The sequence below is a fragment of the Scyliorhinus torazame genome, chromosome 2 (assembly GCF_047496885.1).
Source record: "Scyliorhinus torazame isolate Kashiwa2021f chromosome 2, sScyTor2.1, whole genome shotgun sequence".
In the NCBI taxonomy this organism is placed as follows: domain Eukaryota; kingdom Metazoa; phylum Chordata; class Chondrichthyes; order Carcharhiniformes; family Scyliorhinidae; genus Scyliorhinus; species Scyliorhinus torazame.
In genome coordinates this window covers 380080128-380103421 of record NC_092708.1, presented here as the reverse complement: position 1 = coordinate 380103421, position 23294 = coordinate 380080128, and the positions used below count along the sequence as shown (strand labels likewise).

Sequence of the window (23294 nt, the reverse complement as noted above, 5' to 3'; positions counted from 1 at the left end):
TAAAGATCTACCAGTACTGCTCAGAAACTGGTATAGGATGGGGGAGTGAGAACAGAAAGAAACCGCCCCTCTGATTTTACCCTCACTTTGCCTCTATTGGAAAACACTACTTCAGTAAAGGCAGGATCAAACCCAGAAGAAATCTACCACTTCCCAGGTAGAATTACAGGTGGAGAATGTTTGAAGATGAAAATCAAAGAACTGACCAGCATATAACAACATAAAATAAAGCTGCACAGTACACTAATCAATACACAGAGAAAAAAAATGAAAGATCCTTTCAGATCCCCTGAATGACCAGTGTACGCCCAACATTTTCTTTTCATGCAGTAATAGGGAGTAGTTAATACATCAGAATCACTGTACAGTTTAGAAATCTTTCACAAATGTTGTGCTGCATAGATGTTGTTCCCTATTGACTAGCCCACTTTTTTTGATTATTTTCCGATCTGTATAATACTGGGGAATGGGCTGCAAGTTTGGAAAGAAACACATTTTACTTCAGTGGAAGCATCGTGGGTAGCCAGTACAGTACATTTTAAAATTATAAGATTAGTTCCTCCCATTTTTATAACTCTTTCTGCAATGTCTCAAACAAAGATGCTAATACCCTGGGCAGTAGATGAGGGCTGATCTCTGCTCAATATCACCATTGAGCACTAGTTCAGAATACAAAAAATTGCTTTTGTTAAGCAAACAATACATTAATGGAGAACATTGCACCACATTGAGTCCTATATTGCACCACATTGAGTCCTATAGCATAGTAGTCTTAAGAAGTTAATGAACAGATTCTAGGGAAGGAAGTTGGACAGAAAAGTAGCAATTTGAGAAGTTGAGGACGAGGTCTGTTCAAGAAACTCATAATTTTTACAGCTTATTTTGGTTTCTACATGTTTTTTAAGTTTGTCCATCTCATTGCTGACAAACATTATTTTCTTCACAGAGCTCAAGATGAGACATACAGTCCTACTTTTATCACTCAAGCTGCTGTTGAGCACGAATCGAGCCTGGTCAGCAGCATGTCAGATAAGCTGCCTAAAGAAATCATATTACCAGATATTATGTCAAAATAAAAGAACCAAGCATTGCTTATTACATTTGTTTCCCAAAATATGTGCAGCAGAAAGCAAATCATGAAATTAAAAATGCAATTTAAAATGTGCATAGTTTTTGGCTTTTAATTTTTTTAATGACTGAAGTGTTAGGGCAATTTAAACATGGCAGGACAGCACACAAATTAGGGACAGAAATAGGTCACTCAGCCCTTAGAGCATGCTCTGCCATTCAGCAAGATCTTGGCTGATTTGATTGGAACCTTATCTCCTCATTCCCGCCTATCCCGAAAGCCACGCACTCCCTTGCTTATCAATAATCTATTGCTGCCTTAAAAATATTGAAAGACTGCTTCCACGGCCTTTTGAGGGAGAGTTCCAAAGACTCAACCCGCAGAAAAAAATGTCTCCTCGTCTGCCCTAAATGGGTGTCCCCTTATTTTTATAGTACTAGATTCTCCCACAAGATAAAACATGCTTTCCCCATTGAAATATACAAGATCCTGAGGGCCTTGACATGGTCAATCAAGTCAGCACTAACTCTTCAAAACTGCAGCAGATGGACACAACCCGAGCTGGTCCAACTTTTCCTCCTGAGGCCAACAGCACTGTGGGTGTACCTACACCGCATGGACTGCAGCCGTTCAAATCAGCTCACCACCACCTTCAAGTGCAATTAGCAATGAACAATAAATACCAACCTAGACAGCAACCACCCACATCCCATGAATTAATTTTTTAAATACTTAGAAATATATAAAATCGGGCTGCACGGTGGCACAGTGGTTAGCACTGCTGCATCACGGCACGGAGGTCTAGGATTCGATCCTGGCCCTGGGTCACTGTCCATGTGGAGTTTGCACATTCTCCTCGTGTCTGTGTGGGTCTCACCCCCACAACCCAAAAAGATGTTCAGGATGGATGAATTGGCCATGCTAAACTGCCCCTTAATTGGGAAAAGAAGAATTGGGTACTCTAACTTTAAATATATAATAGATATAGAAAATAAGAGTAGGCCCTTTGACCCTTCTCCATCATTCATGATCATGGCTGATCACCATCCCCACTCCCCACCATATCCTTTGATCCCTATAGCCCCCAGAACTATATCTAACTCCTTCTTGAAAACATTGTTTTGGCCTCAACTGCTTTGTGAAACTCTTCCAAATAATGCACAAACACCTGGCTGTAAATCATTCAAACGTATAGAGGAGGATTAAATGCTTTAAGACTGCTTTCTTCGGACCACAATCAATATCATGAGAACACGATCACCTCTATGTCACTCTGACTTGCCCATGTTCTTCCATAATCATATTCAAGTATGGAATTTCAGAGTTTTGATCTTACCACCACTGTGTTGGTCCACTCATTCAGGGGAAACTAGGGACAGGCAATAAATGTAGACTTGTCAACATTTCCTACATTCAGCAAGCAAATAATAAAATTCTGCAGATAATAATAAATCGCTTACTGTCACAAGTAGGCTTCAATTAAGTTACTGTGAAAAGCCCCTAGTCGCCACATTCAGGCGCCTGTTCGGGGAGGCCGGTATGGGAATTGAACCCTCACTGCTGGCATTGTTCTGCATGACACCAATCCATAGTCTTCCTGCATAAGGAATGCTCATATACATAAAAATTATTTTATTTTAATTGTGCAGTGCACCTCACGACTTTCCACCAGCTAATGGGGCAAATCAGGAGTGTGATGGAATACTCTACGCTTGCCTGAATTAGTGCATCTCCATCTATGCAAGAAGTTCAACATTACCCAGGTCAAAGCAGCTTGCTTGATTGGCACCCTATGTACCACCATAAACCAATTTCACAACTTGTACACTCCGGCTACAATGTGCATCATCCCCAAAATACATTGAAGCAACCCACCAAAGCTTCTTTGACCTAATTCCAAACCCACAGTTACCATCACCTAAATTAACAATGGCAGAAGGCACACGGGCATATCACCTCTGTCAAGTTATACACTATCCCGATTTGGAAATATACTGTTCCTTTATTAATCACAGGGTAAAAATCCTAAAACCCCCTACAGCAGCTCACGAGAACCAAGCTCAACTAAGACAATGGCTGATCAACACCTTCCCAAGGGCAATTAGTGATGAAAAGAAATGCTGGCGATGCCAAGTTACTGATGCTTACTCTTAATTGTGAAAGAGAGGAATGATTGATCCCAAGTACAGATAGTTAGGTAAATGGAAACTCCTATGTTTAGAACTAAGCTAATCTTTAAAATGTTTCCTTTGCAAGAAAAATACTTGCTTGGCCTTTAGGTAGGAACGGGACTATGCTTTAAACTGCAAACGTGACCAATTTGTATTCACTTAATGTTAAAACAGCTCTTGAACACGAGTCAGGAGAAGATCCTATTACCAACAAGCACCTACAATGACTGCATGACCAAGGTTGAAAACTTGCAAGGTAAAAAAGTGGGCATCTTCTCTCAAAGCACAAGATGTCAACCATCTGCAGTTTTTATCTTTTATTCATAAACTTGTTATTTGCAGCAAAACATGTTCATCCCTTCTGATTTGATCATTTTGGCAGCATTTTTTTAAAAATGAGACTGCATGCACATATATTCCACTGTCCCTGAACTTGCTGTTCTTTGCCGGTTCCTGACCAGTAAGGAAAGTGTCACAAGTTAAATTACGGAGTAGCAATCTTGAACTTTATTGTTTTAAACAACTTGTGAGTTTATTTAAAATTCACACAAGATATCACATCTCACTCAACATTACTCCAGATTATAAGTAGCATTTGTTTTTTATTTAATGTTTCATCTAAAAAAAGCATATTATTTTCTCCACTCCCCCCATGAAGACATTAACTCGTGATGGGACATTGGGATCCCAAAGACCATACCCAAGTAGCCATTCTTCTCGTGTATTCATGGAGGGAAGGGAAGGGAAGGAAAACACAACCTATCCCATCCAGTTCCTTCCCACCATTGGCTTGCACATACTTTTCAGGAGGGAATTCCGAGAGGAAGACAGCAAGTGTTTTCCCGACTGTTTTCCTTTTCCTACCTCAGGTGTATTCAAGGCAATCTCTGAGCTAGTTGCAGCCTTTGCGGAGATTAGCTAACTCTTTGGGATCTTTTAGTTTGCACAGCTCCATCACCTTTACCAACCAAACTGTCAAAGGAACTGCAAGAGGAATTTTAGGCACCATTGTGATTTTAAATTTTGACATTCCATAGGATCCAGAAAATCCCGATTTTTATTAATGTTCTTTTCTGAAAACCCCTAGGTGTTTTGATATCTGTAAAATCACAAAGCATTTATAAAAAGTTTAATTTATCAACTTGCAGCAAGAGTTTTCAACATGATTAGTCAGCTACATCATGCTCAAACAAACAGGAACATTGCTTCATGTATAACCAAGTGATTTTTCCCCACCTTGACGGGAGAAAAGTTCAAACAGTTTGTTCAGTGTTATATACTGCATACTTCAAGCCTGATTTAACTGGCTAGCTTATTTTCCATATTAATTCACAACTTTCAATAATCACATTGTGTGCTCACAGATAGCAGTGTCAGTTAATGTTAATCTTCTAGAGCTCCCTAAATTCTGGAATGGTCCACATACTGGAAGATAGCGACATAAACCCATTTTTCAAAAAACGAGGTAGGTATAAAAGGAAACTAATGGCCAGTTAGCCTGACATCTGTAGCTGGAATCTATCATTAGGCACATGGTAACAGGGTACTTAAATCATAATATAACTGGGCAGTCAACATTTATGAATGAGAAATCATCTGTTGGAGTTTACAGTTATAACTAACAGAGTAGATTAAGAGGAAAAATTGGTGGCAATGATGTATTTCAATGTTTAAAAAGAGTGTACTAAGGTGCCATATGAGGTTATTACATAAAATTAGGGCTCAGGAGACTGGGATTGATTAGTACTGAGGATTGATTAACCAACAGTAGAAAAAACTGGTTTGATGATGGTTTGATTTAACTGCAAAGATAAACGCTTGGATCATAGCTATTTACAAACTATATCAATGGCGTAGATGTTGCAACATATCCAAGTTTGCTGACGATTCAAGACTTGGCGGGAGCATACAGAGGCCAGAAGGGATATAGACAAGTTAAAAAAGTAGGCAAGAACGTGATAGGTGGAACATAATGTGGAGAAATGAGAAAGCTTTGAAAGGTAAATTAAAAAAGCACATTTTTAAAAGTTGGAAAGACTGGGAAACGTTTACATTCATAGGCAACTGGGTGTCTTTGTACAAGAATCGTAGAAAGTTAACATGCAAGTACAACAAGCAATTAGGAAGTTAAATAGTGTTAGCTTTTATTACAAAGGGATTGGCGTACAAGAATAAGATAAGTCTAATTTCAATTATACAAGGTTTTGGTGAGACTACATCTGGAGTACTGTGTATGGTTTTGGTCTCCAATACTCAAGGGAGGCTACAGTTTTCCCTAGAGGCACTGCAAAAATTCACTAGGTTGGTTATAGCAATCGGAGGATTGCCCTATGAGGAGGGGTTGAGCAGACTAGATTTAAGAGTTTAGAAGAATGAAAGATGATCTCTGTGAAACAAATAAAATTGTTCAGGGAGTAGAACTGAGAATGTTCCCATGGCTGGGGAGTCTAGAACCAGGAGGCCACAATCTCGAAATAAGCTACCCACCAGACTGTGATGAGGAGAATTTTTTCCCGCACTCAAAAAGGAACATACTACAAATGGGTATGGTGGATAGTCAGTTGTCAAGTTTTGTTTTAAAAGTAGAGTTTTGGATACCAAAGAATCCAGGGATAGTGTGGGAAGGTGGAATTGAGGTAGATCAGCCATGATCTGATTGAATGGCAGAGAAGACCAAATGGCCTCAACCTAGTAATTGATCATTTAGATCATGAGCAGAAAGTGATGTCCATCTAAAAAAAAAACACTTGTGCATAATATTGCCACCCTCATCTTAGTCAACAACAACTGGGTTGCTGTCAGTTTTGTTTTTGAGGGCCATGACATTCAGAGAGTGAGCTGTGACATTCAGTTTACCATGCCTGTCTGAAATAGATTAGTAGGGATGTAAAGAAAAAGCATTAAAAATTCCATTGTTACATTAGTGCTTTTTACTAAATCACCGCTTCTAATCTGGGACCTTCCTAAGAATTGAGCATTTCACTGGATGAGAAATGGTGTCACTGCAGCAGCTCATATCAAACTCCACTTTGACAAAGCACACATTAGTCCAAGGCACCTGATTAAGGATCAATTTCTTACTGAAAAGGAATGTGGAGGCAAAAAACTTAAGACTCCTAAATCTAATCACATTTCATCATCACCTAATCACAGGACTAAAAATTGCCCAGTTACATTTTCTTGCCCAATAAAAAGTAACTGTACATGGAATCCTGCAATTAAGTATGAAACAGCTCAGAAATATTGTCAACTATATTTTTTTCCACCTGGAGTTTAAATAGTGGTTTAAAACAACCCAACAGGTAGTTGTGGGATGCATACTTGCAAGTCAGCTAGCTTTTTAAGTTACGTCCTCAACACGCTAGAAATAATGGCCAAATTACTCCCCAGTGCATGTGAATCATATTGAAGAAAAAAATACACTGCGCATGCAGTTCAAATTGAGGGGGGGAAAGTTGAACTTTTTGTTTAAAATCAGTGTTTATATCTAGATGTGTGGTACGTGATCAGAATTGAGAACTTCTCCAGCAGATCAGAAATACTTAAAGTAGGGACAGCATTCTGCACTTTGTGACATTAATGTTCAAAATTGCTAACAGTCAAAATGAAACAAATGACTTCCATAATTTTCTTTTCATTCCCTCTTACCAATCCCCTGGTGTATAAAATCTCCCAGGCAACACAGGTATATGTTGCTCTAACCTACCCACTCCTGCCCAAATACTCATAAGTTAGGTCCAAGACATTAGTACTGAGGGCTATGTTGGACGTGCAGCTTGCCATTTTAGTGAAGTGAACTTAACGTCCCATCGTTGGCATGACAACAGATGGGCCGGTTAAGGTTGAATCTTCTTCCTTCCACTGGGATGTGACTGTCTTTACTTGAGTGTAGAACTGAATACCCTGGGACAAAATTGAAAAACAGAAGTTAAAGATTGCATGCATCATGGTTCTTGGGTTTCAGAGTTGGGCTCAAGTATTATTTCAGGTGTCGAACTGTTGAATTCTAAGAATGACCTTAAGACACCTACATTTTCAATCAAATTGTTTGATCCGGTTCAAAGGTTGCCAACCCTCTGGAATTCTCCAGAGTCTTCAAGAATATGCTTTTCGGCGGGAATTCAGCTGTTGGAGTGGGCGGAGCTACAGAGCCGAGCGGTGAGTATTTAAACGAGCTGCTTCGCGGATTCGAGTCTTTTCGGCGGGAATTCAGCTGTTGGAGTGGGCAGAGCTACAGAGCCGAGCGGTGAGTATTTAAACTAGCTGTTTCGCTGCTTAAACAGCGGCCACTGGGCCTTTGGGGATAAATTTGAAGAGTGACATCATAGCAAAGCAGTGACCTGATTGGCTGGTAAGGAAAGTGCTCCAAATAGCAGTAGCTGGGAGAAATTTAACTCTTTGTGTGTTGGTAAGTATTGTGATTGGTAAGTAAAATCTTTATTCCTTTCACTTATTCATTATTTGATATTATATTTGTAATCAGTTAAGGAAAAGTGTAAAAATGGCAGGAGATCCCAGACCTGTGTTATGCGCCTCATGCTCAATGTGGGAGTTCAGAGATGTGGCCGATGCCCCTGACTCCTTCATGTGCGGGAGGTGTGTTCAGCTGCAGCTCCTGTTAGACCGCATGACGACTCTGAAGCTGCGGATGGACTCACTTTGGAGCATCCGCGATGCTGAGGAGGTCATGGATAGCACGTTCAATGAGTTGGTCACACTGCAGATTAGGATTGGTGAAGGAGACAGGGAATGGCTGACCAAAAGGCAGAGAAAGAGCAGGAAGGCAGTGCAGGTGTCCCCTGCGGTCATCTCCCTCCAAAACAGGTATACCGTTTTGGATACTGTTGGGGGAGATGACTCATCAGGGGAACACAGGAGTAGCCAGGCTCATGGCACCGTGGCTAGCTCTGCTGCACAGAAGGGTGGGAAAAAGACTGGCAGGGCTATAGTCATAGGGGGTTCAATCGTAAGGAGAATAGACAGGCGTTTCTGTGGTCGAAAACGAGACTCCCGAATGGTATGTTGCCTCCCGGGTGCACGGGTCAGGGATGTCTCAGATTAACTGCAGGACATACTGAAGGGGGAGGGTGAACAGCCAGTTGTCGTGGTGCATATAGGCACCAACGATATAGGTAAAAAATGGGATGAGGTCCTACAATCAGAATTTAGGGAGTTAGGAGCTAAGTTAAAAAGTAGGACCTCAAAGATAGTAATCTCAGGATTGATATCAGTGCCACGAGACAGTCAGAGTAGAAATTCAAGAATAGTCAGAATGAATACGTGGCTTGAGAGATGGTGCAGGAGGGAGGGGTTCAGATTTTTGGGACATTGGAACCGGTTCTGGGGGCGGTGGGACCATTACAAATCGGATGGTCTACCCCTGGGCAGGACTGGAACCAATGTCCTAAGGGCGCTTTTGCTAATACAGTTGGGGAGGTTTTAAACTAATGTGGCAGGGGGATGGGAACCAGATTAGGAAGTTAGAGGTCAGTAAAGAGGCAGCAACTAAAGCCAGTAAGGTACTAGATAATAAACTCATTGTGACTAAGGGGAAGAGTAGACAGGGAAGAGATGAACGCAAAGGGACAGGTGTCTGAGGTGCATTTGTTTTAATGCGAGAAGTGTAGCAGGTAAGGCAGATGAACATAGGGCTTGGATTAGTACCTGGGAATATGATGTTATTGGTATTACTGTGACTTGGTTGAGGGAAGGGCAAGATTGGCAACTAAGTATTCCAGGGTATAGATGCTTCAGGAGGGATAGAGAGGGAGGTAAAAGGGGTGGAGGAGTTGCATTACTGGTCAGAGATGATATCACAGCTGTGATTAAGGAGGGTACTATGGAAGATTCGAGCACTGAGGCAATATGGGTAGAGCTAAGAAATAAGAAGGGTGCAGTAGCATTGTTGGGACTTTACTGCAGGCCTCCCAAAAGCGAGCGAGAAGTAGAGGTACAAATATGTAGACAGATTATAGAAAAATGTAGGAGCAATAGGGTGGTCGTGATGGGAGATTTTAACTTCCCCAACATTGAATGGGACTCATGTAGTGTTGGAGGCGTAGATGGAGCAGAATTTGTAAGGAGCATTCAGGAGAGTTTTTTTTTTTAAGAACAATATGTAAATAGTCCAACTCGGGAAAGGGCCATATTGGACCTGGTATTGGGGAATGATCCCGGCCAGGTGGTTGAAGTTTCAGTCGGTGATTACTTTGGGATTAGCGATCACAATTCCGCAAGTTTTGGAATACTCATGGACAAAGACGAGAGTGGTCCTAAAGGAAGAGTGCTAAATTGGGGAACGGCCAAGTATAACAAAATTCGGCAGGAGTTACGGAATGTGGATTGGGAGCAGCTGTTTAAGGGCAAATCCACATTTGAAATGTGGGAGTCTTTTAAGGAAAGGTTGATTAGAGTGCAGGACAGACATGTCCCTGTGAAAATGAGGGATAGAAATGGCAAGATTAGGGAACCATGGATGAAGGGTAGAATTGTGAGACTAGCTAAGATGAAAAAGGAAGCATACATAAGATCTAGGCGACTTATAACTGATGAAGCTTTGGAGGAATATCGGGAAAGTAGGACAAATCTCAAACGCGCAATAAAGAGGGCTAAAAGGGGTCATGAAGTATCTTTGGCTAACAGGGTTAAGGAAAATCCCAACGCCTTTTATTCGTATATAAGTAGCAAGAGGGTAACTAGAGAAAGGATTGGCCCATTCAAGACAAAAGAGGGAATTTATGCGTGGAGTCAGAGGAAATGGGTGAGATTTTTAATGAGTATTTTGCATCGGTATTCACCAAGGAGAGTGACATGACGGATGTTGAGGCTAGGGATGGATGTTTAAATACTCTAGGTCAAGTCGGCATAAGGAAGGGGGAAGTTTTGGGTATTCTAAAAGGCATTAAGGTGGACAAGTCCCCAGGTCCGGATGGGATCTATCCCAGGTTACTGAGGGAAGTGAGGGACAAAATAGCTGGGGCCTTAACAGACATCTTTGCAGCATCCTTGAGCACGGGTGAGTTCCCGGAGGACTGGAGAATTGCTAATTTTGTCCCTTTGTTTAAAAAGGGTAGGAGGGATAATCCAGGGAATTATAGATCTGTGAGCTTGATGTCAGTGGTAGGCAAACTGTTGGAGAAGATACTGAGATAGGATCTATTCACATTTGGAAGAAAATAGACTTATCAGTGATAGGCAGCATGGTTTTGTGCAGGGAAGGTCATGTCTTACAAACCTAATAGAATTCTTTGAGGAAGTGACAAAGTTAATTGATGAGGGTAAGGCTGTAGATGGTCATATACATGGACTTCAGTAAGGCGTTTGATAAAGTTTCCCATGGCAGGTTGACGGAAAAAGTGAAGTCGCATGGGGTTCAGGGTTTACTAGCTAGATGGATAAAGAACTGGCTGGGCAACAGGAGACAGAGAGTAGTGGTGGAAGGGAGTGTCTCAAAATGGAGAAGGGTGACTATTGGTGTTCCACAGTGATCCGTGCTTGGACCACTGTTGTTTTTGATATACATAAATGATCTGGACGAAGGTATAGGTGGTCTGATTAGCAAGTTTGCAGATGATACTAAGATTGGTGGAGTTGCAGAAGATTGGTGGAGTTGCAGATAGCGAGGGGTACTGTCCGAGAATACAGCAAAATAATGATAGATTGGAGAGTTGGGCAGAGAAATGGCAGATGGAGTTCAATCCAGGCAAATGAGAGGTGATGCATTTTGGACGATCCAATTCAAGAGCGGACTCTACGGTCAATGGAAGAGTCCTGGGAAAATTGATGTACAGAGAGATCTGGGAGTTCAGGTCCATTGTACCCTGAAGGTGGCAACGCAGGTTGATAAGAGTGGTCAAGAAGGCATACAGCATGCTTGCCTTCAGCGGACGGGGTATTGAGTACAAGAGTCGGCAGGTCATGTTACAGTTGTATAGGACTTTGGTTAGGCCACATTTGGAATACTGCGTGCAGTTCTGGTCGCCACATTACCAGAAGGATGTGGATGCTTTAGAGAGGGTGCAGAGGAGGTTCACCAGGATGTTGCCTGGTATGGAGGGTGCTAGCTGTGAAGAAAGGTTGAGTAGATTAGGATTGTTTTCGTTGGAGAGACGGAGGTTGAGGGGGGACCTGATTGAGGTCTACAAAATTATGAGAGGTATGGACAGGGTGGATAGCAACAAGCTTTTTCCCCCCAAGAGTGGGGGTGTCAATTACAAGAGGTCACGATTTCAAGGTGAGAGGGGGAAAGTTTAAGGGAGATGTGTGTAGAAAGTTTCTTACGCAGAGGCTGGTGGGTGCCTGGAACGCTCTGCCAGCAGAGGTGGTAGAGGCGGGCACGATAGCATCATTTAAGATGCATCTAGATAGATATATGAATGGGCGGGGAACAGAGGGAAGTAGATCCTTGGAAAATAGGCGACAGGTTTAGATAAAGGATCTGGATCGGTGCAGTTCGGAGGGCCGAAGGGCCTGTTCCTGGCTGTAATTTTTTTTGTTCTTTGTTATTAACGTCTGGGACACAACTCACCAGAAAAATCAGAAGGCGGATAACTTTTTTTTAATAAAACGTTTTCTTTGAACATTCCTATCCATTATAAATTTACCACACATGAGAATAAAGGCTGTTGACTGACTAAAGAACAATCCAATTGGGTGCTCCAGAGTCCACTCACTTTCCATTGGGGTTTAAAGAGAGCGTTCCACGATGATGGACATGAGATAGGGCGGTTGGAGACAGGGGACCATTGGAGGAAACCTCCAGGAATATGTCCAACCAGAATTGGCAACCCTACTTCACTAGCATTTAAGTACATCTGAAATACTGGGGCAAGTGGGACTGGTTTAGCACACTGGGGCTGGTTTAGCACACTGGGCTAAATAGCTGGCTTTTAAAGCAGACCAAGGCAGGCCAGCAGCACGGTTCAATTCCTGCACCAGCCTCCCCGAACAGGTGCCGGAATGTGGCGACTAGGGGCTTTTCACAGTAACTTCATTTGAAGCCTACTTGTGACAATAAGCAATTTTCATTTAATTTCATGTAGCTGTACCTTTTACACAGAATAAAAAATGTAAAGTTCTCCAACCATAATGATTAGGTGTGAAATCTACTGGTGAGATGCCACTGTAAACTCCTGGTCCCTCACTGGAGTGGGCACGCTAGTAACATTCCTGAGGGCACCTGCACTTCCCAGGTCTCAGGATTAGAGACGGAACAGGGCTACAGAAGGTTGGGAGTTGGAAGATTCAATACCCTATTGCATCAAAGAGAAGCAGGCTAAACACATCCTGTGAACTTTATATTACTGATGCCTAACCTGCTCTGGTTTAGTGACTAACCTGTTTGCCATAGAAGTTGGTATCACCCCTGAATGAGCCTCTTGATCCAGTAAACGAGAACATGGGCAATGGAACTGGGATAGGCACATTCACTCCGATCTGAAAAGGATATAAAAAAGGCACAATTTACTAAACTGGGCCAAGTACTAACAGATGCATCATATCAAAAAAACGGGTACCAACCATGTCTGACGGAGCACAATGCAAATTCCTGTCCGAGACTCCAAACATGGCATGTTGCCACTTTAAACATGTCATTGTTGGAAAGTTGGGAGAATGGTTAGTTGGATAAAGGAGGAAATAGGAGAATTAAGAAAATAATAATTGTCACAAGTAGACTTACATTAACACTGGAATGAAATTACTGTGAAAATCCCCTAGTCGCCACATTCAGGCGCCTGTTCGGGTACACCGAGGGAGAATTCGGAATGTCCAATTCACCTAACAGCACGTCTTTGGGGACTTGTGGGAGGAAACCGGAACACCTGGAGGAAACCCACGCAGACACAGGGAGAACGCGCAGACTCCGCACAGTGAAGCCAGGAATCGAACCTGGGGACTTGGCGCTGTGAAGCATCAAAGCTAACCACTGTGCTACCCAAAAGGAAAGCCAGCTGGCCTTTACATTTCTAGTGCAGGCCTAATTTCAGGTTAGCCTGTCCTTTCTGCTTGGGAAGAGAAGATAAATTAAATTGTCATTTCACTTATGTGATAGACATTTAACATAACTGCACAGGACAGTTATTTTGGAGATTACACATTTCATTGTAAAAGTCAAGTTAAAACTGTACTGATTAAATGGGAGCACAGCAGCTTACACTATAAAACCAGAGGAGCATTAGACCTTAAAGTATAATTTAAAGAGCCTGGAGTAGACAATTAATCTTTGTTTAATATTTTCTTGCATATAGAAAAACAAAGTTCTGAAATTCTATTATAATAACTTGGCCAGCTTAAGTTTAACATGTTGACCATTCATTGCTCTAGTTTCCTCTCAAATGCAAGACTACGAATGTACATTTGTACTGGTAGAAGAGAGAAACAGATGGCTGGGCATCACAAGCAGCTCTATAGAAACCAACTTGAACAGCACAGGCAATAGTCCAGAAACATGTCATTATGATAGCACCACTTGCTCAGTTATTAAAATGCAAATCACACATTTATCTACTAACACGTGTACCCAGCTCAGTCAAATCATCGACCTGGAGACCAATTCAAATAAATCTGTGTTAACCCATTTTGCAAACACGTGGAGCTATGTTTGAAAACACACCTGTCCCACATCGACCTGGTGTGTGAATTTGCGTGCTGTGGCACCGTTGGTGGTGAAGATGGCAGTGCCGTTTCCATATGGATTTTGGTTGATGATATCAACAGCTTCATCTAGCGTCTCTGCTTCAAGAACAACTAGGACCGGTCCGAAGATCTCTTCAGTATAGCACTTCATTTGAGGCTATGGAGAAAGAAAAAGTCTCAATACAGGTTTTGCAAAGATGCACACTTGCTATTGGTACTCTTTGCAGTATACTCAGACCTGTCCAATTCTACTTGGCCTGCAAATATTCCTTTAAAAAAACAAAAACACTATCCTGCTCCCTTTTAAAATGATTTATCAATTCTGATTCAAAGGCTGTGGCAAAGAATTCGACTCAGAATATAAATAAAATGCGAAGATATTTGTACTCTTCTTTTTTTGTGAAAACTAAATTTGTACCTTTCAGCACCTAACCCTAATGTGGAAAAATCCATAACTATTTACCTCATTATCAGTCTGAATGTTGAAAACCTTGTCAGATTTATTTAGGCTGCAGTGAAAAAGCCTCAACATGTCAACCTACCCAATAATCTTGATTCCTCATCGTAAATAGAACCCCTACTGCACGTGTCCCTACTGGAAAAGAAAAAAATCAAAAGACATGGCCGGACTGGACACAAACTCCATCAACCATCCTAACTGAAGATTGTACAAGCTCAACATCAGCTCTTTTGCTTTTGTTTCTTAAATATATTGCCCATTTGCCTTTAAAAAAACTTTGTCTGTCACCTGGTAAATCTGCTCTTCTTCTGTTCATTTCTGTTTAAAATCATAGAATTTACAGTGCAGAAGGAGGCCATTCGGCCCGTCGAGTCTGCCCCAGCTCTTGGAAAGAGCACCCAACCCAAGGTCAACACCTCCACCCTATTCCCATAACCCAGCAACCCCACCCAACACTAAGGGCAATTTTGGACACAAAAATCTTACCATTTAAATCTTACCACTTAAAGAATTCTGCTAATGCTCTTATTTTTAGGATGTATTATTTTGTCTGTTCTCTATATTTAATTGCACTGCCACCATCTGCCCATCCACATAGCTTATCTATGTGCTGCAGTCTTTTACAATTTCAGTTTAAAAAAATAAATTTAGAGTATCCAATTCATTTTTTCCAATTAAGGAGCAATTTAGGGTGGCAAATCCACCTACCCTGCACATCTTTGGGTTGTGGGGGTGAAACCCACGCAAACACAGGGAGAATGTGCAAACTCCACACAGACAGTGAACCAGAGCTGGGATCGAACCTGGGACCTCGGCGCCATTTTTACAATCTCAGTTTAGCTGTCACTATGTCAAATTGAAATCTTTGCCTTCTTCCTTGAAATATATACTCAAAGAAGAACCTTAACACAGATCACCGCACCCTCTTTCAACCCTCCAACTATCCCCATCTGTGGTCACATTCCATCCAATCCGGATTACTTTTGTCACAGGTCCCTCACAAATACGTAAAAAAAAAAAATCACACCAATGCATCGTCAAAACAATCGTAACGGCATATTATTTACAGGTTGTCACAACGTCGGTGACCCTAGTCCCCACGGTCGCATTTCCATATACATAGAATGTTGTATTTACATTCATTGTGACGAGGAGAGTCAGGGGGAGGCTGTACTGCTTACATTTTCGAGGGTGGGGGAGGCTGTACTGCTTACATGCAAGAGGGGCCTGCATCTTCCCCCACCCCCGCCAAAGTTGCTGGCTACGAATAGATCCTTGAAGAGGTTGGCAAACTGTCTCCACGTGTCACAGAATCTCTCCTCGGAACCCTGATTGAGAATTTTATCTTTTCACGCTCTGAGACTCTAGGAGGTGCTGCCAACTTCCATCCCAGCAGAAGTCTCCGCTGGGTGATCAGAGAGGTGAAGGCCAGGACGTCTGCTCTATTCCGTGTGAAGAGGTCTGGATGCTCAGACACCCCGATAACTGCCACAAATGGGCGACGGTTCCAGTTTAACTCCCACAACCACTGTACACGGCCTTGAAGAATGCTGTCCAGAACCGGTCAAGTTTGTAGCAGGACCAGAACCTGTGGGTATGATTGGCCGGGCCAGCCCGGCAACGCTTGCACTGGTCCTCCACCTCCGGGATAAATCTGCTGATCGGTGACCTGGTTAGGTACATTCTGTGCAGCAGGTTGAGCTGCACTCGGCTTTGCCCTGCGCATGAGGAGTCGGAGTTGACCCTGTTCTATACCTCCAGAGTCCTCCCCCTATCTCCACACCCAGTTCCTCCCTCCATTTCCGTCGCATTTCGTCCAGTGGGGTCCTGGTCTCGAGTCGTCTATATATATCGCCACATTGGTCTCCACTCAACCAGTCCAGCACTACACAGTAAGACAGTGGTTAGCACTGTTGCTTCACAGTACCAGGGTCCCGGATTCTATTTCTCGCTTGGGTCACTGTCTGTGGAGTCTGCACTTTCTCCCAGTGTCTGCATGGGTTTCCTCTGGGCGTTCCGGTTTCCTCCCACAAGTCCCAAAAGACATGCTCGTTAGGTGAATTGGACATTCTGAATTCTCCCTGTGTATCCGAATAGGCACAGGAGATGGGGGCCTCCATAGAGATACTACCAAGTTTGAAGTGGCGCTTGAACTGGTTCCAGGTCTTTAATGTGGCTGCTACCACAGGGTTCCTTGAGTGTGTTGATGTATGGGCGGGGCGGGGAGTGAAGTGGTGGCCAGTGCCTGGAGAAACATCCCTGTGCAGGAGGCCTCTTCCATTTGGACCCATTCCGTCTCTTTCAGCCACCCCCTCATCCATTGCGTTTCCCGCTCACTGGTAGAAGAGGAGGTTCGGCAGGGCCAGGCCTCCCACGTGTTACCCACTCTGCAAGGTGACTTTTTGTATCCTCGGGACTCCCCCAACTGCATCGAGTGAAACTCTGCTTGTTGCCCCCTCTTTGAACGTCCAAAAGGCTGTAAAGTGCCTAATCGCAAGATGAAATGCTGCTCCTCCAGCTTGCATCAAGCTTTACTGGAAGACTGCAGCAGGCCAAGGACAGAAATGATGGCGAATTAAAATCCAGGCAGCCGAAAGCTTGGGACCATGCTTGCGGACAGAGCGGAGGTGTTAATGTTCTAGTAATTGGGTAAATGAATTAATTATTAAATCTTCTCCCATCTAAATTAGCTCAATTCCCAGAACATGCATGGAACTACAAGCATCCCTGGAGTTACTTCCAATAAATACGCACAAATTGTTTTAATGCAAATAACTATTTGCACAGCTACATTGTGCCTTTTGTCATGAGAGATAGCTGGCTTGGACACGTGGCCACTTTGAGCAGCAAAGAATGATACCACTTGAAAGCTTGATCTTAGCCAAATGATGACTGGCAAAAATAAATAAATCCGTGTTATTTTCACCTTTACTGATGCAAGGATGGTGGGCCCTACAAAGTTTCCATTTTCGTATCCTTTCACCTGGATCTTCCTGCCGTCCAGTAGCAACTTGGCACCCTCCTCCACCCCGCTCTGGACCAGATCACACACGCGGGTCTTTGCCTGAGGGGAGACAAGAGGACCAAGGTCGGAGCCTGGCTGGTCACCTGGGATCAGGGAGAAAACAAAAGATTACACATGCGATCAGCCAATCACCTTTGCCTTACATAATGCGAGAGGAATCTAGAGTAAGCAGTTAGGCTGTAATTAGATCATATGTAATTAGATCATATAAAATTAGAGCATACAATAAGCATTTTGTGGCAGCATGGTGGCACAGTGCTTAGCTCTGGTGCCTCACAGCTCCAGGGCCCCAGGTTTAATTCCAGCCTCTGGTGACTGTGTGGAGTTTGCACTTTCTCCCTGTGTCTGCGTGGGTTTCCTCCGGGTGCTCAAGTTTCCTCCCATAGTCCAAAGATGTGCATATTGGGTGGACTGGCCATGCTAAATTGTCCCTTATTTTCCAAAAGGTTGGGTGGGGTTACTGGGTTATGGGGATAGGGTGAAGGCATGGGGTGCTTTTTCCAGGGGCTGGTGCAGACCAGGTGGGCTGAATGGCCCCCTTCTGCACTGTACATTCTATGAAGCAGGTTCCTCTGCATTGTTCCTCTCTCTTATCACAAACTCTAATAGAGAATATTGCCAACAGTCTGGTAAGGACGGCTAGCAAATACAAGTTTAATTACCTTAATTAGTGAAATAATGGATTTAGCTAGCTTGTATACATTTAATAAGATTGTTCACCCAACAAGATCATTTTGTCACACTGAAGAATTTTAAGCTATTTTGGTTACGAGGCGAAAAAGGTAAAATGCAAAAGGTAAATTTCAGAAAAATCATTTTGGACCAGTTCATGATTAGGGGTGTTTCTGGTATTTCTTCAGTGCCTTTGGGTTAAAACTCTGGTCCACTAAGGACTGACAAAAATGCCAATTCTGACCCCTCAATCTTGGTGGTGGGAGGACATGCTTTATATTTACTCTGAAAAGTCTGTTTCATATGATTGCAACTATAGAGAACAAAAACGTGACTGCAAGAGGCCTTGCGGTCCATTCTGCATTCCACATCTTGGCTCTGGGACCGCACAGGGCTACTTTCACTTTTCCATCAAATTTCTCTTTGTTCCATTGCATTGAAAGCACAATCGCACCTGCATTGACTCGCAGTTTCTTTGCCCTTTCCACCAGCTCAGGCAGCCAATTTCTAGCTTTCCCAACCAGGACAGCAGTCGACAGAGCCATGCAACGCTGTCCAGCTGCACCAAAAGCTGCTCCAGTAAGCTGATTCAGAGTGTTCTCCTTGTTGGCATCCGGCATCACGACACCGTGGTTCTTAGCACCCTACAAGGAATTCAGATAAAGGAAAGTGAAATGAAGGTACTTCTTCTGTATTCTCCAAGGGCTACATGGCAAAAATCATGCTCAAACCACTATAGTAATTGGAGGCAGAAATCTCTTTTTAAAACCTTCACAGCACAGACAGGAACTGGAAGGTTGAACTCCTAGTACACTAATTAGTATAACTAGGAAAACAATGCTTTCATACAGAATAACCTCTTCTGCACTACCATATGGTGATGGTAAAGGTTTGTTCTCCTGCCAGCTACAATTTGGAGTAGGACTTGCATTTTACCAGGAGAAAATTATGATCTCCCCCAAGTCAGAAGTGGCTAGATCATATATGCGCAGACCATTGCCCATACTGCTCGGGTTAGATGCTTGCACAGTCTAGGGATCATGTTTCTTGTGATTCTCTCTTTTCTCTCCCCAACCACAAGACCTGTGCTTGGCAGCCCGACCACAACAGAGAACTGGAACTCAGCAACACAGTAGAAGGTAAAGGACCATCGCTGCGGGAAGTAAATACCTAGCATGATCTCCCAAGAGCACCAAAAAAAAAAAATCAAACTATTTACTAACTGTCCTATTCTCCGCCTTTCCCACTGGTACTTTGTTACATTAGCAATTTTCTGCAATAATCTTCTCACCTTTCTCCAGCCTCTTTACTAGCTTATGTACAGTAGTAGTATATGGCATAACTCTTTCAGGTGTGAATTTAGGAAAGATGTCTTGCATGACTGACCCTCTGTCACTGCAACAGCAAAAAAAAGTGAGGTGATACAATGCTATTGACTGGGCCTCCCAATTATCGGCATTAATTCAACTGAACGGGCAATGAAACTATAAGACAATAGGGGCATGTTAAGGCACCGTGACTACCAGGATCGTTATAGATTAAATTGAAAACCAAATTTTTATTTTTAATTTTTAAAAGGAATTAAATAACCCTTCTTGTTCTTTCGATCTCAAATCAGGTAGTACGCCAAATCAGGTACTACGTCAAATAAGGTAGAGAGATCAGCATCCTTGGTATAAACTATACAAGAACTGGATCACGTTGCTGGAGTAAGGGATGGAAGGCTGGTAAAACGTGGAGGCTGCACAATTTAAACTTACAATCGTAGGAAAGGAAAGTTATAACATCTCTGGGGAAGGGGGTGGGGCAGGGAAGAAAAACAATTAAATTAAGTTTCAATACAATGGGGAGGGGGGTTGCAGAAGCAAATTTTGTACTTGACCTAGCTGCTCCAAGAGAACCATTAAAACTGGCTACGTGCAGGAGAATGATAAGGATATTCACCATGTTTGATTGGACTCTCTTGCCATTTTTGGAACCTCTTGTGTAGATGTACTCTCCTGCTTGATTGGAACCAACAAAGCTGATAGCCTTTATAGCAGGATGGTCACAAATGAAGTTTACAGCTATAGAAAAAGTAAAAAATAAATGGCGTTACATTGTTCTCCATTTTTGCAGTCTACAGTCTAGAGGCAACACAAGAACAGGGGTCAGGAGGTTGATTGAGAAACAGAACAACCCAAAGGTATTACTTTTTTTTGGCCTTGTGTCTCAAATGAGCACATCCTATATGAAGAAAATCAGCAATAATTCATTACCCCATATAGCTAAACATGATATTTAAAGCTAACTTAAGTGCCGTAAATAAAGTGCCATTTTTCCCCCTCTCTACACAAAATAACGAGTGAAAAATCACAGGCAGCGTTCGAGGGAATTTTAAAAATATGTATTAACAGCACGGTGGCGCAATGGGTTAGCCCTGCAGCCTCACGGTGCCGAGGTCCCAGGTTCGATCCCGGCTCTGGGTCACTGTCCGTGTGGAGTTTTCATATTCTCCCCGTGTTTGCGTGGGTTTCGCCCCCACAACCCAAAGATGTGCAGACTAGGTGGATTGGCCACGCTAAATTGCCCCTTAATTGGACAAAAATGAGTTGGGTACACTAAATTTTTTTTTTAATTAAAAAAAAAAAATTATGTATTAAGATTCTCAAAGAGAAGTTCTTCATGTGCCAGACAAGGAAATGAAGGACTTCACGGTATCTGTACCGTCTAAAAGCCCAAGTATGGTCCAAATTCCTTTAACGCGAGTGGAAGCTCAAAATAATTTGGAGAACAACAGGTCATTCAAAAAGACATGCTGTGGCCATCAAAACAAATATACCAAATTTTCATATGACTAATCCACACTCTAGGGTCAATTCCAACCACAAGAAACTAAATTAGTGGTAGATCTGTGGTGGTGAACTGCAAAGGGAATTCATGTTAGATTCACGGCCAACCTCACTCACTTCACTTAGAACCCCTAGCAATGAAGACTTTCAATGTCATAATTATTTACCAAGACTGTTGTAGAGCTTAGATAGGTGTTGGAGTATGTTTAGGGATTGGCACAGGCCAACTTCAGATTTACAGGAATGTTGAATTTCCTACCATCATGTTGCCCATGGATAATATTAAGGGTTCCATCTGGAGCTCCTGCGTCCTGAAACAACTTGGCCAGCAACATGGCTGCTCCCGGCACACGCTCCGAAGGTTTGAGCAGGAAGGTGTTCCCGCACACCATTGCCATAGGGTACATCCAGAGTGGAATCATGGCTGGGAAATTAAAAGGAGTGATGCCAGCACACACTCCTATCGGCAGACGGTAAGTAAAGGTGTCCATATCTTTGCTGATGGAGGGCAAGGTCTCACCCAGCATTAGCGATGTGATACTGCAAGTATGTTCAACAACCTCTGTAGGGATAAAAGCAAAGATATCACCAAGTATTACAACGGAGGACAAATTGAAGCCTCCACGTTTTAAAAAAAAGATATATATTTCTATTTAAACAAGATTTTCATTATTTAAAAAAACACAACAAATCCAAACCCCGTACTATACCAAATGCCTACTCAATCGTCCAGCCCCCTCCCCCCCCTTCAAGAGAAATCAAAACCGTAATTAAATATAAAAAGCCAACACCCCCCAAACAGTAATCAGTTCCCTGAAAAAAATAGATGAAGGGTTGCCACCTCAAATAGAACCCATCCACCGATCCCCTCATGGTATACTTGATCTTCTCAAGGTGCAAATTCCATCAGGCCTCCCAACTAAGCCGAGGCCTTTGGTGGATCTTCTCAAGGTGCAAATTCCATCAGGCCTCCCAACTAAGCAGAGGCCTTTGGTGGCATCGGGGACCTCCACCTAAGCAGAATTCACCTCCGTACTATTAGTGAAGGCTTGGGCATCTGCAGCACTGGCCGGTCCGATACTCCAGAAATGGCCACCAATGGGCATGGTTCCAACTGAATGCCCAAATCCCTGACATTTAATCAAAAAAGACCCAGAATGCACAGAGGCACAAGGCAGGGATGCCCTGGCAATTGAGCCATTGGAAATTGCTCTTACATCAGCGAAGGGGTGGAGGGGGATCCAAAGGGGAGACACAGAGCATAGAGTCTCACTTTATGCGGATGACCTGCTCTTCTACATCTCAAACTCCCTAGCCAGCATGGGGGGGGGGGGGGGGGGGGGGGGGAGAATGATGGATCTCCTAAGGGAGTTCAGAACCGTCTCAGGTTACAAATCTAACCCGAGCAAGAGCAAAGTCTTCCCTGTGAACCTGCAGGGGAGAGAACCAGAGCTGGGGAAGTTGCCGTTCAAAGTGGCCCAGACCAAAGTTCGATACCTGGGGGTCGAAATAGGCTACAACTGGACATGGATCCACAAATGGAACCTAACAAGTCTGGTGGAGGAGGTAAAAAGGGACCTACAGGAGGTGGGACTAACATGCTGCCCAGGTTCCTTTTCCTGTTCAAACCCTCCCAAATCTTCAGCCCCAAGACCTTCTTCACTCAAGGGGACAAATTAATTATGGCGTTTAGATGGGGAGAAAAGAGCCCGAAGATCAGGAAAACGGTTCTACAGAGATGGAGAAACATGGGCGGCCTGGCCCTCCCGAACCTCCAATTCTACCACTAGGCTGCCACCGCAGAAAGGGTACAGGGATGGATCAATGAACCGGAGACGGAATGGGTCAAGATGGAGGAGAGTTCCTGTACAGGGACGTCCCTCAGAGCACTGGCCTGGGTCGCATTCCCATTCCCCCCAGTCAGATACTCAAAAAGCCCAGTCGTAGTGGTCACGCTGAGAACGTGGCACTACTTCGGTCTGACCGCAATGTCCAACATGGCCCCGCATGTGCAAAAACCACAGATTCATCCCTGCAACAATGGATGCCTCCATCAAAAAGGTGGGGACAGGACGAAGAGACACTGATGGTAGGGGACCTGTACACAGACGACAAAGTAGCGACCCCGGGGGAACTCATGGGCAAACGAGCTAAGATACAGACAAATCAGAAACTTCCTTCAAAAAGAGACGACGACATTCACCCAGAAACCAGGACACTCATTGCTGGAGGCACTCCTGCCGTGGGCTTATTAAATGCTGCATGCCTTCTGCCCCAACATCTTGGTATATTCTGTGGCATGGCCCTCCCATCTACAGTCTTGATGGTCCTTCGCCCACCTCAGAACCCGCCCCTTATCCAATTAACAATGAAATCTGACCATGATGGCTCCCTAGATCTGGCCTTCTGCCTCAGCGACTGATCCAAAAGA

General features: G+C 43.3%; 2 protein-coding genes across 3 annotated transcripts in view; one reads left to right on the top strand and one right to left on the bottom strand.

Moving 5' to 3' along the window:
• The window catches only part of LOC140404849 (basal body-orientation factor 1-like), a 37467-nt gene extending 36302 nt beyond the window's left edge, over positions 1-1165 (top strand). The window contains exon 11 of the mRNA XM_072493562.1: positions 947-1165. Within this exon, the coding sequence (XP_072349663.1) occupies positions 947-1076 (130 nt within the window). The 3' untranslated portion in view covers positions 1077-1165. The remainder of the gene's footprint in view (positions 1-946) is intronic.
• Positions 1166-3724: 2559 nt separating this feature from the next.
• Positions 3725-23294, bottom strand: part of aldh6a1 (aldehyde dehydrogenase 6 family, member A1) — a 38569-nt gene continuing 18999 nt past the window's right edge. For both annotated transcript variants that reach the window (XM_072493561.1, XM_072493560.1), the window contains exons 6-12: positions 21123-21425; positions 19977-20098; positions 18487-18676; positions 17262-17443; positions 13853-14032; positions 12577-12675; positions 3725-7143 (exon numbers count right to left, since the gene is read on the bottom strand). In XM_072493561.1, coding sequence (XP_072349662.1) covers positions 7039-7143; positions 12577-12675; positions 13853-14032; positions 17262-17443; positions 18487-18676; positions 19977-20098; positions 21123-21425 — 1181 coding nt within the window. In that variant the 3' untranslated portion in view covers positions 3725-7038. The remainder of the gene's footprint in view (positions 7144-12576; positions 12676-13852; positions 14033-17261; positions 17444-18486; positions 18677-19976; positions 20099-21122; positions 21426-23294) is intronic.